This window comes from Entelurus aequoreus, linkage group LG16 (genome assembly GCF_033978785.1).
Source record: "Entelurus aequoreus isolate RoL-2023_Sb linkage group LG16, RoL_Eaeq_v1.1, whole genome shotgun sequence".
Taxonomy (NCBI): Eukaryota; Metazoa; Chordata; class Actinopteri; order Syngnathiformes; family Syngnathidae; genus Entelurus; species Entelurus aequoreus.
In genome coordinates this window covers 42,855,708-42,873,594 of record NC_084746.1, presented here as the reverse complement: position 1 = coordinate 42,873,594, position 17,887 = coordinate 42,855,708, and the positions used below count along the sequence as shown (strand labels likewise).

The 17,887-nt window shown below is 40.1% G+C and overlaps 1 protein-coding gene across 6 annotated transcripts in view; it reads left to right on the top strand.

Moving 5' to 3' along the window:
- The window catches only part of LOC133631040 (protein EFR3 homolog A-like), a 72,134-nt gene that overhangs the window by 40,538 nt on the left and 13,709 nt on the right, over positions 1-17,887 (top strand). For all 6 annotated transcript variants that reach the window (XM_062023032.1, XM_062023031.1, XM_062023030.1 and 3 more), the window contains exons 6-7: positions 2,420-2,569; positions 9,377-9,517. In XM_062023032.1, coding sequence (XP_061879016.1) covers positions 2,420-2,569; positions 9,377-9,517 — 291 coding nt within the window. The remainder of the gene's footprint in view (positions 1-2,419; positions 2,570-9,376; positions 9,518-17,887) is intronic.

Genomic DNA, 17,887 nt, shown 5'->3' with positions numbered 1-17,887 from the left:
TATATATATATATATATATATATATATATATATATATATATTTATATTTATATATATATATATTTTTTATTTTTATTTTTTTTAGTTTTGTGTTTTTTTGTGTCAGTTTGTCTCGCTTTTTTTCTTCTTAACTATTAATATTTTCATGTGTACATATATATACATACATGTGTATATTTTTATATATATATATATATATATATATATATATTTATATATATATATATATATATATATATATATATATATATATATGCATGTATGTATATATACATATATATATACATACATTTATATATGTGTATATATATACATATGTACAGTATGTATGTATGTGTATATATATATATATATATATATATATATATATATACACGTATACATATGTATGTATGTATATATATATACGTATACATATGTATGTATGTATGTAAATATATATATGTGTATGTATACAGTGGGGCAAAAAAGTATTTAGTCAGCCACCCATTGATTGTCAATGGGTGGCTGACTAAATACTTTTTTGCCCCACTGTATGTACTGTATATGTGTATATATATATATATGTATATGTGTATACTGTGTATATATATATGTATGTATATATATGTGTATATATGTATGTATATATGTATATATATATATATATGTATGTATATATTTATATATATGTATGTATATATGTATATATATATATATGTATGTATATATTTATATATATATATATGTATGTATATATATATATATGTATGTATATATTTATATATATATATATATATATATATATGTATATATGTATATATATATGTATGTATATATGTATGTATATGTGTATATATATGTATGTATGTATGTATATATGTATGTATATATATACATATGTATGTATGTATATATATGTATGTATATATATACGTATATATATATACATATGTATGTATGTATATATATGTATATATATGTATGTATGTATATATATATATATATACATATGTATGTATATGTATGTATGCAAATATATGTATATGTATATATATGTATGTATATATATGTATGTATGTATGTATATATGTATGTATGTACAGTATATATGTACGTACGTACGTACTTACTTGTGTGTGTATGTACAGTATATATATATATATATATATATATATATATATATATGTATATATATATATATATATATATATATATATATATATATATATATATGTATATATATATATATATATATGTATATATATATGTATATATATATATATATATATATATATATATATACATATATATATATATATATATATATATATATATATATATATATACATATATATATATATATATATGTATCCAAAGACATGCACCAAGGGTAAGGTTGATTGGCAACACTAAATTGGCCCTAGTGTGTGAATATTAGTGAGAATGTTGTCTATATGTGTTGGCCCTGTGCTGAAGTGGCGACTTGTCCAGGCTGTACCCCGCCTTCCGCCCGAATGCAGCTGGGTTAGACTCCAGTACCCGGCGTGACCCTGAAAGGGGCAAGCGGTAGAAAATGAATGCATGAAAATATATATATGTCCATCCATCCATCTTCTTCCACTTATCCGAGGTCGGGTCGCGGGGGCAGCAGCCTAAGCAAAGAAGCCCGGACTTCCCTCTCCCAAGCCAGTCCGTCCAGCTCCTGCCAGGGGATCCCGAGGCGTTCCCAGGCCAGCCGGGAGACATAGTCTTCCCAATGTGTCCTGGGTCTTCCCCGTGGCCTCCTACCAGTCGGACGTGCCCTAAACACCTCCCTAGGGAGGCGTTCGGGTGACATCCTGACCAGATGCCCAAACCACCTCATCTGGCTCCTCTCGATGTGGAGGAGCAACGGCTTTACTTTGAGCTCCTCCCGGATGGCAGACCTTCTCACCCTCTCTAACTTTATAATTATTGATATATGTATGTATGTATATATGTCTATTTGGGCTTACAGCAGCACACACAATGAATTAATGAAAGTATTCGTGCACAGAAACATGGTTTGGACACAGAGGCATATTTGTTGCGATCTAAAAGTTTGAAATCCGAAAAGTTTGCAAATAAATGGGTTTGTAGATCAAGGTTCCACTCTAAGTAATTAAAACACACACAGTCCTTATAAGGAGGTAATTAACCAGTGTATTTCATGTAAAAAATACTCTACACATTCTTTTTACTTATTCTGAACCCCTGTTACTACAAATACTTTTTTTACTAACTACAGTCACCTATTTATTAGTTATAGACACCTATTTACTAACTACTTACACCTCGTGTGGGGGGTTGACGTTATGTCACAGTGAAACACAGGACTAAAGATGGCCGTGAGTCTGTTAGAAAGTGATGATTGACCCTTGCTAGGGAAATAAACAAGGCACTTGGTTTTCTTCGTTAGGATCCGAGTGGCGGGAATTAAAGGTCTGCAGGGAGTGGTTAGGAAGACGGTGAATGACGAGCTGCAGGCCATCATATGGGAGCCGCAGCACATGGACAAACTCATTCCCTCCATGCTTTTCAACATGCAGGACAGCGATGACCTGGACAGGTATGTTCCTCCATTTATTCTCTATCACCGCCAGCGTCTTCTGCAGTAGACATTTGTGATTTGCATAACACGGCGTAACAATAATGTATCTAAACATAATTTGTTTTTCAAAATGTGTCCTTCTTTGAAACAATTTCACACATGTCCCTGAAATCAAATTCTAATAATAATTATTTATTTATTCGTACAAACCACTGTATGACTTGCTAACACCCACATTCTGCATCAATCACTTGATTGTCTAAATAGGTAAATAATGTGAGCTGAGACAACATCTACAACAACTTTAAAACAGTTTCCATGTTAACTTTATTAGTTCAATTTGTAACATCTAAACAAGACTGCTTATTCTGTGTACCGTATTTTTTGGACTATAAATCACAGTTTTTTTTCATAGTTTGGCCGGGGGTGCGACTTATACTCAGGAGCGACTTATGTGTGAAATGATTAACACATTACCGTAAAATATCAAATAATATTATTTAGCTCATTCACGTAAGAAACTAGACATACAAGATTTCGTCGGATTTAGCGATTAGGAGTGACAGATTGTTTGGTAAACATATAGCATGTTCTATATGTTATAGTTATTTGAATGTCTCTTACCATAATATGTTACGTTAACATACCAGGCACGTTCTCAGTCGGTTATTTATGCGTAATATAACATACACTTATTCAGCCTGTTGTTCACTATTCTTTATTTATTTTAAATTCTTGGTGTTGAGTTTTATCAAATAAATTTCCCCAAAAAATGTGACTTATACTCCAGTGCGACTTACATATGTTTTTTTTCCTTCTTTATTATGCATTTTCGGCCGGTGCGAGTTATACTCCAAAAAATACAGTAATTCTCAAAACAGAGAAATACAGTGGAACCTCAATCCACGAACTTGACTGGTTCTTTATCACAGTTTGCCAACTCATAAGGTCTGAATACGTATGACCATGTGATATTGCACTTTTTCTTTTTTTAAATTTATACATTTCTGTTTTTTTCTGTCAAGATAGGGTGCTTAGTGTACATTAATGAGAAACAACATTAACTTTTTTGACGTTATCAAATGGCTGCAATGAAACAAAGAGTGAAACATTTAAAGGGTCTGAATACTTTCCGTACCCACTGTGTATCAAACCAACATAACAAGGTGGTAATAGTTCAACTATCTCTTTTTTAATCCAAACAACATTAGAGCAAGCTTAAATGTCAACACTGACCACGCACACACACACACGTCTCGTAGTGTGCTCAAAAAACAAAAAAAAGGAAAATATTTTTACTTTGTGTCTAGGAATATTTGGAGCATTGTTGAACAGTCTGGGAGTTTTGGAGTGATAAAGGAACAGTGGCTAGTATTAACACAAACTAGCAGTGATTATTCATAGGTTTGTGTACCGGTAGTACCTTTTCCTTCACTGTAATAAAGGTCCGCTGTGGCATCTCTTTCGGTCTTTAAGACTTGCTGCGGAACAAATCCCCTTTCGCTGATAAAATCCTCAAAGTGAAGGTTCCGCAAGCCAGAGGCTAACTACGTAGCTTAAATGCTCACTCAGTGGTTGTCTAGCAATCCGAAGCACCGAAGACTGTAAGAGCTTGCACACATTTAAAGCGTTTCTGATCACACAATTTTATCTCTAATACCAGCTCACGCAGCTCTGACGCAATGTATGACAATTGTGGAAATACACTCGTCAGAAGCTCTTCGAAATGGCCACGTCAATGTGTACAGGATGGGATGTAGGGGCCACGGCCGCTTCAATATGGCTGTGCCCCTGTGTACTGGAAGTGATGTCAACAAAATGGCAGCCCCTATAGGGCTTCCAGCGGCACACAAAATTAATGAATAAAGAATGAAGCGTTTGTGCGTCGAGACATGGTCCACACACAGAGGAATTGTTGGCGCGATGTAAACGTTCGTAAACCAAAAAGGACGCAAATAGAGGTGTTTGTGAATCGAGATTTCAATGTAAGTGCAAACGATTTACTGAAAGGTGGATTTTATACTGATACTGAAATACCTGCCTCTCAAATCCCGTCACATTATAAGAAGTATTGATAAAACATGTCAACATCATAGTGGACACAGACACAAACATCCCTGAGAAGAGTGTGATTCCTATTGAAGCTAGCTGCTGGACCACAGTGTCAAGGAAGAATGACATCTTCTCCACTCGCTACTCATTAAAAACCTTCAATCCTCCAATCCGAGCTGCTACAAACACTGCCATGTGTCTGACGACTTTCTACATCTTTTTAACTTTTCAGGGCCAAAGAAGACCACATGCCGATTAATTGTGACATCTTTTTTTGGGGGCTCAGCAAATCAGCATTTATTCTGTTTTGTGAACAGAAACAGCCACACTGTAAATTTTTTTTTTGTTGCTTTTTACACGACAAATGACATTGGCCATGTTAACGAACATGCTAATAAATATATGACATTGGCCTTTCTAGGAAACATGCTAATAGACATGACATTAGCCATGCTAGTGATCATGCTAATAGGCAAAATTCCTTTTTGTTGTCATGATTTCTTCCTCCAGTAGTTTCCATGTCAACAAAAAGCTATTTTTGGACCTTGCTTTCTTTTTCAAATCCTTGCTTCTTGTTCTTCTTCTTGTTTTGTTCCTCCATGAGACAAAAGCAAACTGTCATTTCAAACCAAATGAAAGTATATATTTTTTCTCTTAGTCAGTAAGATGATTCATCTCTGTCATGTTCTTTCTTTCTGTCTTTATGTCAGCGCAAGTAGCGCCTTTACATGCTGCATGTCCAATTATCGTGCAAATATTCCTTCAGTGTGCCGCCACCACAGGGAATCTCTCTGCTTATTTAATGGCCTCTATCAGATGTTTTTAATGGTCCTCTTGCAGCCTAAAGAAAGGCTCCTTCACTCAGATATGTCGCTTTAAATATTCCAAACCAACAGAGACTTTCACGCCTGCACCAGGAGTGCTCATTCTAATCATTATCTAAGTAAGCACTTTTTATGCTGATGAACGTAGAGATTTTGTTCTACGTTATTTGTGGAACTCGTGTGCTGGCAATGATTTTGTTACCAGACAGCGCTGTGGTCACTTTGGCCTGCAGCCTTCTGTCCTTTGTAACGATGGGCCTGGTTGAAGTCATGGTCACATCGCCATTATTTCTTATCTTGAAGGACGCACGTGTTCAGCATGCTGAAAGCAGAGTGCAGAAAAGCCTCTTTGTTTGACAATTAACTGCTACGCACGCGCGTGCGCACTCACACACACATTGATAATGACCTGAGAATGTTAATTTTTGCCCCCTGCAGTCACATTTGATGATCCATCTCTAGCAAACATCATTGATTAACTCTCACACTAATGAATAGAACATTAACTTCATGTCATGCTCATCTTTTGTTGTTTATTATCTTGTTAAACAACATGGAGTCAAGTGCTGTCCATCTGCAGCTCAGGTGTTAAACTTAAGGCATATCAGGTAATTTTGTACGGCCCGTGAATGCCCAAATACACAATTGACTCAAGTATTTGTCTTTCTCGCTAAATGCTAGCTTTATTTATGTATTTATTTATTCTTACTGTAGTCACAAATTGTCTTCTACTTTACTTTGGAAACCAACAACTTATTTCCCTCAAATATAAATTAATTCATAACCGTTAATTAGTGTTATTTATTCTGGATTGTTTTGGACAATATGTCTCTCTCCATCACAATCAATCAATCAATCAATCAATCAATGTTTATTTATATAGCCCTAAATCACAAGTGTCTCAAAGGGCTGCACAAGCCGCAACGACATCCTCTGTACAGAGCCCACATACGGGCAAGGAAAAACTCACCCCAGTGGGACGTCAATGTGAATGACTATGAGAAACCTTGGAGAGGTTAAATAACAATAAACCTAGGTTAAATAACAATAAACCTAGGTTAAATAACAATAAACCTGCCATTAAGATTCTGGACGGTTCATATCTTTGTTAGGAGATAAACTTACAAAATCAACAGGTAATAAAAAACGTATTTTCCCCTCTGTATCTTATATTTTAGCAACTGAATATTCGCCTGAAAATTCCTTAGATTATGAAGTAATTCAGCCAGTTCCCTTAACTAAGCATATGTTTATTGTGAAATTAAGTTTTGACCTTAAAACTGGAGCTGGCGTATCATGCAAATTTGCGATTAAAGGTAATCACCATTATCTCTAGAACACGGTTATGAACTTTGCGAACACCACTCTTGTATTCATGCTACTAGCTTTGCTGTTAAACTGTTTTCGCTAGCACGGTCACTTGATCTTTGCCTGCTAGAATCGAGAACCGGTTTTAAGTGTATCAATGCCTTGGAATCGCTTGCCAATTTTTCAAATGATTCCCTAAAGATTCCTGCGGGCCTGAATGACGTCATTACGACATGTGCGAAGTGATGACTTGACAGCAACATGGCAGCGCACATGTGGAAGAAACGCTCCAAAGTTTAGTTACATTTTACAAGAAAACAACACCACTACTTGAAATAATTGCAGGGTTATTATTTCATCAAAAGGAGGACATACGAGAAATATCCTGAACATTTGAACACACAGCATGCAATAACTATAAATGAATGTCGCATTTCTGAACTGCAATGATGTCATCCCAACAGCAGTCATCTGGCATACATACAACAGGTACTAACACCTCCTATAATGTTAGCGCTATTACCTCTAAAATTTAAATAAATGCCTTTTCCTTTAGATGAGCATGAAGAGAGACAGATTCTGACTGGGTCCGAGGTGGGCAATATAGTGCCAATTCATGTCCACGGTACTTCTCTGCATTTGATCTTGGCAGAGAGGTATATTATGACTCAGGCCAGGATAGAAGAATGTCACCGAGCAGTGACTAAGTTTGTGGTCAAAAGCTTGCACCCATTTGCCACAGTGTTCCTGATTTTTGGTAGGTGAATGTTCAATTGCAGTGAGAAAAAAGTTGCATGTTTTCCTCAAACCTGATTTTCACTTAGTCATATTATACAAGGACTGCAGATGCAAAATTTGCTATTCGCTAAACCTAATGCACCCATTGATTCCTTGTGAATTATGTATCGTGCACACTGTCCATAAACTAAATACAAAAATATGGTCAAACTAAAAAAATGAGAATATTGTGTAAAAGTCCATTTATGTCAGCAATTCAATTTAAAATGTGATACTAATATGTGATAAAAACTAATTACATGCAAAGTGAGATATGTCAAGCCTTTATTTGTTATTTTGATAATCATGGCTTACAGTTTTTGTAAACACTACATTTTCTGACGTTTTCAATTCAAGGTTTTCGTAAACTGTAAGCCATGACCATCAAAATTATATTAAAAAAAGGCTTGAAATATCTTGATTCTCATGTTATTAGCCTATGCCATATTATTTTACCGTGTTAACCTAAACAACCTTTACACAATTTTTTTTTTTTTTTTTTTAACCTGTATGTTTTAAAAGGAGATGACAAAAAGATTCTTAAAAGTTTTGAAAATGTTACTAAATTTTACATTCTTGTGTAATTTCCATATAGCTGTTTTATTTTATAAAATTCTACCGAATAATTTCTCATTTATTTTCAAAAAAAAGTATTTTTCTATGCTATGTGCCTCTTAAGAACTCACTTTTTGCTTTGTGAGGTCATCTTACCTCTAAACTAAAAAAAAATGATGCTAATTCACCTTTTTGTTCTCTTTTATATAAGAGAACAGATAAAGAAACAAATCGTTAAGCAGAACTGAAATTGGAATCCGAACCGGACAAAATCTTATCAGATCTCTAACGTTAGCTAAAAGTAATATTGTGCTTTTAGCTTTACTATTAAAATAAATGATTCCTTGAGGCAGAGAAAAAACATCAATAATTTTCGAGGCAGAGGAAAATCATCAGTTTCCAGACAAAAAACAATACTATAGAATATACTACCAACAACTACAGTTGCACGGTGTAAGTAAGAACCAAGAATGTGTCAAACAAAACAATCAGCAGCTTCTCCCTAATTTTGTGGATAAATGTCCTCCATTTAAAAAAATATTTTAACACCCTTTAGCTGGCGTTATTATATCCTTTTATGTAGTCTTCGGCTTCAGTATGGTGTAAATTGTAAAGTGATGCTTCACCAAGTCGACTCCACGCACGCCTCGATCATGTTTTTCCATGATTTCTCGCTTTAATTCAATAAACATCATCCACTTCTTCTTCACCGGACTCACTTTTCTTTCAACCAATGGTTGGAAAAACAAAGCAATGTCTGTCTAGTTATTAGTTAGTGCTAGCGAGACACCGGATGTTTGGGGAATCCTACGGGCCTTTTTAAAGCAAAAAAAAATAGTGACAACTCGTATCTAAAAAATACATTTGTAAGGAGAGGGCCCTAGTAAGTCAAGCTTACCACTGTAAGATTTGCTGATGTAGTTGTTAGTGTTCCACTTCATGCTAAGCATAACACCCAATTTTGCCACACACACACTCAGTTTCATCTTTGTCTCATTTGCTGCCTCTAACGAGCAGAAAGCATTTAATTTAGGCATGCTTGGAACCTTGTTAATAGCTAATAGCCTACATAGCCTCTCAGGGGGCAGCGTGGCGGCTGCGAGAGTGGATCCTTTTGCCAGGAAGTCAATTTTACGAGCTTTATTTTTAATGGGCGCGCTGTCTGCGTGACACGTTCTGCTTACGAAAGGTAGTGTCACTGCTGACGTCACATGCTTAAAGAGCAAACGTTATGTAGCTTTGTTACCCTGCTATGATCAGCACACGTCTGTGTTTGAGATCTGTTTCACTGTCTGTGTGTCTCTGGCAGGGCGGGGCATCCCAGCACGCCATCAGTGTCGGGTCAGGACGGCGAGGAGAACCCAGCCACGCTGGCAGAGAACTGCTTCAGAGAGCTGCTGGGCCGAGCCGCCTACGGCAACATGAACAACGCTGTGCGACCCGTGCTGGTGTGAGTAGCAGCATATGCACAAAACCGACTTGAAAAGTTGCATACAGGGTTTTCATTTTAAAGTATATGATCTATAAAAAAAAAAAAAGCATTCATTGAAATGAATGGCGATTCTTTCATATTGTATGGAAACCTTTAGTCAGAATTCTATGCAGTTTTATAGATGAGACCCCTGAAGACAACACACACAACTCACACATTAATTTTCTTGATCTTGTTCATTCCCTGCTGGCAACAGGACGATGCTTAGGTGTGATCACTTTACTGCAAGTGCCTTAAACGTTACTTACTTGACATTGCGCAAAACACAATTAGTTTTGTTAGTTCAAACGGAGTCTGTTTATTCGTTATGATTGATTCTCTGAGCTCTCATGCAATGATGGTCCTAATGTACTAGTATCCATTAAGCCATATCCAATTGTATTTACAATCCGCAAAGTATGTGAAAATAATGTCTAAACATCACAAAATGACAGAAATTCAGTCAGCCATTTTGAATATTCCGCTCCGAACATCTTCGGTAATTTCCGTAGATTGATGTCACTAGAGTAACACTTCTGCACTCTGACCAGGTCAGTTATACTGGAATTACGCAAAAACTAGAGAGAAATGCGCTGTCTATCATTCACAATCCCTATATAAGACATGATCACATGTTTTTCTTTTTTTTGTTATACGTTCTAAGTCGTAAATAAATATATACATTAAAAGTCCGCTAACAATTTAGTCAATGGGGACTCTATTCCGCCCACAAAACCCTCTAAATAACCATCCAAAACCTGCCAACAATACTCTTTATACATATCGTGACCTGAATATCAACCAAATATTTGCGATGTTGTTATTATAAGTGCTAACGCAGACGGACATTTTTTTTTGCGGCAAATTGATAACACACAGCTCAGTATCCCTCTGCTGCTTTTACTGTGAGCCGGCAGTGGTGTTCTGCTGCTCCTGCATCATTGTGTCTCGACTCGTCAAAAGTTATTCTAGATTACAAATCTATCATTTGTATATTAGTAGGATTTAGCCATAAATCTAGAAGTTGTTCATCTGTGACATTCAATTCAGACTCGGAGATGGAGACAAACCCAACCAAAGACAGTGTCTGCAGGGAGTCGTTTCCTTTCTAACCCTTCGTGTGCGTCATGATTAATTCTTCATCTAAACGGAAAGATAAGGACATCCTATCAGTCGTCATCGAAGTAAGAGCAGACATTTTACAGTAAGCTATCGTTTTATTATGTTTGTAGTATTTATTTGTTTAGCATGTAGCAATACTGCTACATAATGTTTAGTGTTTCACTAAAGCTGGGTCTGTTTAGCAGAGCTTCTAAAACTTGTACCTCTTCCTCCTTATATTCAGGATCAACAATATAAGAGTATGGTTCATATTTTTTCCCCAAATTAATCGTTATTGGCTCCCACAAAGTCTGCATGATTTGCATTGTTGTTGGTGATGAAGGGATCTGTGGTTCTTCTACAACACGCGATGATGTGACTGGCTTCCTGATTCTCTCTCCAAATGACTTGGGGATCTCTGTGATTTTGATACTATTTTGATCATATCTATTTACTTGGAAATTTTGGAAGACTTTTGGTGTCAAACATCAGATATATATGATAATAGCTTCAATTTAGAGGCAAGTTGTTTTTCCACTCTACTGGTACTTTAAGAGGGCTTTGACTATGACGTGTTCTGCCCTCAAGTGGTCGACTAAAGGAAGCGGATGCTGATGTCAGTGCAGTGCTGCTGTGATGTCCATTCTGAGAAGGTTTAATAACTGCAGAGCTTCTCACTTGGCTCAGCTTCTCCTCCCCCACGGGGTGAGGTGGGGGCTTCCACTATAAATAGAATCATTGGGGTTCATGGTGGGGGGAAATGGTTTAGGGGTTTGAGATTGACGTCATGTTGTGGGCGGTGTTCTCCTGCAGCTTCACTGGTTTTCGCCTTTTCCTTTCTCGTCTTGCGCTTTCCTTCACTTTCAACTAAAATGGCTGCTGATGCATGAGAAGACTTGACCGCGTCATTGATTTGCAAACAACACGTTAATGGAATACATGTCAATAAGTATGTTATGCACACTGTGTACTTAGTTACTGAGTGTGTGACTGTTGACAGTGTGGTGTTGTCCGCAATCCATTACTGTCATTGTACACATAACTAAAATAATAATACTACAATAATACTTCTTTTTCTGCTTTTTTTGTTTTCTAACGTCCGCAAGTATATTTTCAAGACAGCTTTTCTCCATCTAATCAGGGGGGAAACATTCCTAAATCACTGTTTTTATTTATTTTAAAACAAGCATGTGAAACGTCTGCGAAAACACGGAAATCTGTGTTTTTAAACATTATTTTTCAAGTCAAAATATCACTTCTGAGTTGTTGTTTTTTATGAAATATAAGAGAAATACCACCTTACCATGGTAGAGGAGTTTGCGTGTCCCAATGATCCTAGGAGCTATGTTGTCCGGGGGCTTTCATGCCCCCTGGTAGGGTCTCCCAAGACAAACAGGTCCTAGGTGAGGGATCAGACAAAGAGCAGCTCGAAGACTTCTATGGGAATGAAACAACAAAGACTCAGATTTCCCTCGCCCGGACGCGGGTCACCGGGGCCCCCCTCTGGAGCCAGGCCCGGAGTTGGGTCACGATGGCGAGCGCCTGGTGGCCGGACCTGTCCCCATGGGGCCCGGCCGGGCACAGCCCGAAGAGGCAACGTGGGTCACCCCTCCAATGGGTTCACCACTCATGGGAGGGGCCGTAGAGGTCGGGTGCATTGTGAGCTGGGCGGAAGCCGAAGGCAGGGCACTTGACGGTCCGATCCTCGGCTACAGAAGCTAGCTCTTGGGACGTGGAACGTCACCTCGCTGGGGGGGAAGGAGCCTGAGCTAGTGCGCGAGGTAGAGAAGTTCCGGCTAGATATAGTCGGACTCACCTCGACGCACAGCAAGGGCTCTGGAACCAGTTCTCTCGACAGGGGCTGGACTCTCTTCTACACTGGCGTTGCACGCAGTGAGAGGCGACGAGCTGGGGTGGCAATTCTTGTTTCCCCCCGGCTCAAAGCCTGCACGTTGGAGTTCAACCCGGTGGACGAGAGGGTAGCCTCCCTCCGCCTTCGGGTGGGGGGACGGGTCCTGACTGTTGTTTGTGCTTACGCACCAAACAGCAGTTCAGAGTACCCACCCTTTTTGGATGCGCTCGAGGGAGTACTGGAAAGTGCTCCCCCGGGTGATTCCCTTGTCCTACTGGGTGACTTTAACGCTCATGTTGGCAGCGACAGTGAAACCTGGAGAGGCGTGATTGGGAAGAATGGCCGCCCGGATCTGAACCCGAGTGGTGTTTTGTTATTGGACTTTTGTGCTTGTCACAGATTGTCCATAACGAACACCATGTTCAAACATAAGGGTGTCCATATGTGCACTTGGCACCAGGACACCCTAGGCCGCAGTTCCATGATCGACTTTGTAGTTGTGTCGTCGGATTTGCGGCCTCATGTTTTGGACACTCGGGTGAAGAGAGGGGCGGAGCTTTCTACCGATCACCACCTGGTGGTGAGTTGGCTGCGATGGTGGGGGAGGATGCCGGACAGACCTGGCAGGCCCAAACCCATTGTGAGGGTCTGCTGGGAACGTCTGGCAGAGTCTCCTGTCAGAGAGAGTTTCAATTCCCACCTCCGGAAGAACTTTGAACATGTCACGAGGGAGGTGCTGGACATTGAGTCCGAGTGGACCATGTTCCGCACCTCTATTGTCGAGGCGGCTGATTGGAGCTGTGGCCGCAAGGTAGTTGGTGCCTGTCGTGGCGGTAATCCAAGAACCCGTTGGTGGACACCGGCGGTGAGGGATGCCGTCAAGCTGAAGAAGGAGTCCTATCGGGTTCTTTTGGCTCATAGGACTCCAGAGGCAGCGGACAGGTACCGACAGGCCAAGCGGTGTGCGGCTTCGGCGGTCGCGGAGGCAAAAACTCGGACATGGGAGGAGTTTGGAGAAGCCATGGAAAACGACTTCCGGACGGCTTCGAAGCGATTCTGGACCACCATCCGCCGCCTCAGGAGGGTGAAGCAGTGCACTGTCAACACCGTGTATGGTGCGGATGGTGTTCTGCTGACCTCGACTGCGGATGTTGTGGATCGGTGGAGGGAATACTTCGAAGACCTCCTCAATCCCACCAACACGTCTTCCTATGAGGAAGCAGTGTCTGGTGAATCTGTGGTGGGCTCTCCTATTTCTGGGGCTGAGGTTGCTGAGGTAGTTAAAAAGGTCCTCGGTGGCAAGGCCCCGGGGGTGGATGAGATCCGCCCGGAGTTCCTTAAGACTCTGGATGCTGTGGGGCTGTCTTGGTTGACAAGACTCTGCAGCATCGCGTGGACATCGGGGGCGGTACCTCTGGATTGGCGGACCGGGGTGGTGGTTCCTCTCTTTAAGAAGGGGAACCGGAGGGTGTGTTCCAGCTATCGTGGGATCACACTCCTCAGCCTTCCCGGTAAGGTTTATTCGGGTGTACTGGAGAGGAGGCTACGCCGGATAGTCGAACCTCGGATTCAGGAGGAACAGTGTGGTTTTCGTCCTGGTCGTGGAACTGTGGACCAGCTCTATACTCTCGGCAGGATCTTTGAGGGTGCATGGGAGTTTGCCCAACCAGTCTACATGTGCTTTGTGGACTTGGAGAAGGCATTCGACCGTGTCCCTCGGGAGGTCCTGTGGGGAGTGCTCAGAGAGTATGGGGTATCGGACTGTCTGATTGTGGGGGTCCGCTCCCTGTACGATCAGTGTCAGAGCTTGGTCCGCATTGCCGGCAGTAAGTCGGACACGTTTCCAGTGAGGGTTGGACTACGCCAAGGCTGCCCTTTGTCACCGATTCTGTTCATAACTTTTATGGACAGAATTTCAAGGCGCAGTCAAGGCGTTGAGGGGATCCGGTTTGGTGGCTGCAGGATTAGGTCTCTGCTTTTTGCGGATGATGTGGTCCTGATGGCTTCATCCGGCCAGGATCTTCAGCTCTCGCTGTATCGGTTCGCAGCCGAGTGTGAAGCGACTGGGATGAGAATCAGCACCTCCAAGTCCGAGTCCATGGTTCTTGCCCGGAAAAGGGTGGAGTGCCATCTCCGGGTTGGGGAGGAGACTCTGCCCCAAGTGGAGGAGTTCAAGTACCTAGGAGTCTTGTTCACGAGTGGGGGAAGAGTGGATCGTGAGATCGACAGGCGGATCGGTGCGGCGTCTTCAGTAATGCGGACGCTGCATCGACCCGTTGTGGTGAAGAAGGAGCTGAGCTGGAAGGCAAAGCTCTCAATTTACCGGTCGATCTACGTTCCCATCCTCACCTATGGTCATGAGCTTTGGGTTATGACCGAAAGGACAAGATCACGGATACAAGCGGCCGAAATGAGTTTCCTCCGCCGGGTGGCGGGGCTCTCCGTTAGAGATAGGGTGAGAAGCTCTGCCATCCGGGGGGAGCTCAAAGTAAAGCCGCTGCTCCTCCACATCGAGAGGAGCCAGATGAGGTGGTTCGGGCATCTGTTCAGGATGCCACCCGAGCGCCTCCCTAGGGAGGTGTTTAGGGCACGTCCAACCGGTAGGAGGCCACAGGGAAGACCCAGGACACGTTGGGAAGACTATGTCTCCCGGCTGGCCTGGGAACGCCTCGGGATCCCCCGGGAGGAGCTGGACGAAGTGGCTGGGGAGAGGAAAGTCTGGGCTTCCCTGCTTAGGCTGCTGCCTCCGCGACCCGACCTCGGATAAGCGGAGGAAGATGGATGGATGGATGGATACAATGTAAACAAAATTTGTTGAACGCTTGCCTCAGCCGCAGGTACTCACTGTTTCTCTTGCCCAAACGCCGCACTGAGTTGCAGGACAGGGAGATGATCAGCAGCACCGAAAAAAGCTTGCTCGTTGGCATAGTTAGCATCATCTAGCTACCTTATTTGTCACCTGCGTTCGTTCTCCGAGCCACAACGTTGATTGCTGTCTACTTTGCTTCTAAACCTATTTTAATGATTATAATCCGAACACTGTTAGTTCCAAACCAGTTATAGTTATCGAGCAGACGTGGACATTATTTACTTATTTATTTATTTATATATATATATATATATATATATATATATATATATATATATATATATATATATATATATATATATATATATATATATATATATATATATATATATATATATATATATATATATATATACATACATATATATATATATATATATACATATATATATATATATATATATATATATATATATATACACTACCGTTCAAAAGTTTGGGGTCACATTGAAATGTCGTTTTTTTTTTAAGGAAAAGCACTGTACTTTTCAATGAAGATAACTTTAAACTAGTCTTAACGTTAAAGAAATACACTCTATACATTGCTAATGTGGTAAATTACTATTCTAGTCTGTTTTTTGGTGCAATATCTACATAGAGGCCCATTTCCAGTAACTATCACTCCAGTGTTCTAATGGTACAATGTGTTTGCTCATTGGCTCAGAAGGCTAATTGATGATTAGAAAACCCTTGTGCAATCATGTTCACACATCTGAAAACAGTTTAGCTCGTTACAGAAGCTACAAAACTGACTTTCCTTTGAGCAGATTGAGTTTCTGGAGCATCACATTTGTGGGGTCAATTAAACGCTCAAAATGGCCAGAAAAAGAGAACTTTCATCTGAAACTCGACAGTCTATTCTTGTTCTTAGAAATGAAGGCTATTCCACAAAATTGTTTGGGTGACCCCAAACTTTTGAACGGTAGTATACACTACCGTTCAAAAGTTTGGGGTCACATTGAAATGTCCTTATTTTTGAAGGAAAAGCACTGTACTTTTCAATGAAGATAACTTTAAACTAGTCTTAACTTTAAAGAAATACACTCTATACATTGCTAATGTGGTAAATGACTATTGTAGCTGCAAATGTCTGGTTTTTGGTGCAATATCTACATAGGTGTATAGAGGCCCATTTCCAGCAACTATCACTCCAGTGTTCTAATGGTACAATGTGTTTGCTCATTGGCTCAGAAGGCTAATTGATGATTAGAAAACCCTTGTGCAATCATGTTCACACATCTGAAAACAGTTTAGCTCGTTACAGAAGCTACAAAACTGACCTTCCTTTGAGCAGATTGAGTTTCTGGAGCATCACATTTGTGGGGTCAATTAAACGCTCAAAATGGCCAGAAAAAGAGAACTTTCATCTGAAACTCGACAGTCTATTCTTGTTCTTAGAAATGAAGGCTATTCCACAAAATTTTGTGGGTGACCCCAAACTTTTGAACGGTAGTGTATATTTATATAATCAGGTACAAATATTAGGTTCAAAGCCATAACAAGTTGTTCTCCCAACAAAGTTTTATTTTTCGCCATCCCTGCAGCAAACGCCTGCTGTGCGTGTCATTCTAGAGGTGGGTGGTGCTTCACTTTCGTGTTCAAATTACAGTTAAGGTGCAGTAACATAACATTTCAATTGTTACTGTGGCTGATTTTGTAAGTAAGATGACATGAAAGCTCAACAGAAATGAAATACGGTCGGCAGGATGTCCAAAGGAGACTTTTTTATTGCAAATAGTCGATCCGGCATCAAAACATGTCAAGAGACTTTCTCACACACTTTTCCGTCTTCAAAATAAAAGTGTGATGCTATACATCCGGTTTAACTACGTTTAGGGTTTCTCCTTAATGTATGGGTTTTATATTAGCCGCCACACGTAACAAAATAAAGTAATATAATGAATTGTAGCGTCCAAGAGAAAACTAAGTCTAACACTCTTTTTAGCTTATCTGGCCAATGTTATGCTAACAACGGGCTCAATTTTAAAGTATTTCCTCCGTGAACACATGTCTGTGTCCGTGTTTCACTCCGAGACACACAACACTTGTTCATTCTCCTCCGACACGGTGTGTTCAAAGACCATGGGAAAAATGACCATCATAACAAACTAACATACACATTAACACCAGCCATACGTACGGGGTTTGTGTGGAATTTTAGGCAGCGTGTCTGCGCTGTGGACATACTTTAATATATTCGAGATGTACCCGCAGACAGCGATCTTCACAATTTAAGATGACACTGGCAGTTTTTAATGAGAGAAAGGCTCCCAGCAACGCAAAGCAAGTGTGACGTCAAGTGTGCTCGCTTTTTGTCATGGACATGGCGCGACAGAATCTAAACACGAGTACAGTCGCCAATAACACCGGAAATAGATGCTAGATTTGTTGCCAGTTGTTTTTTACTACAGAAAAAGTTACTAAAATGATAAGAGAAATCTCTTTTTCGTCAGTTATCCTCTTTTTTTCCTCAAAGGGTGCTCACATGCCTGAAAAACACATTGACAGAGTGTCAAATGCTTTCCCG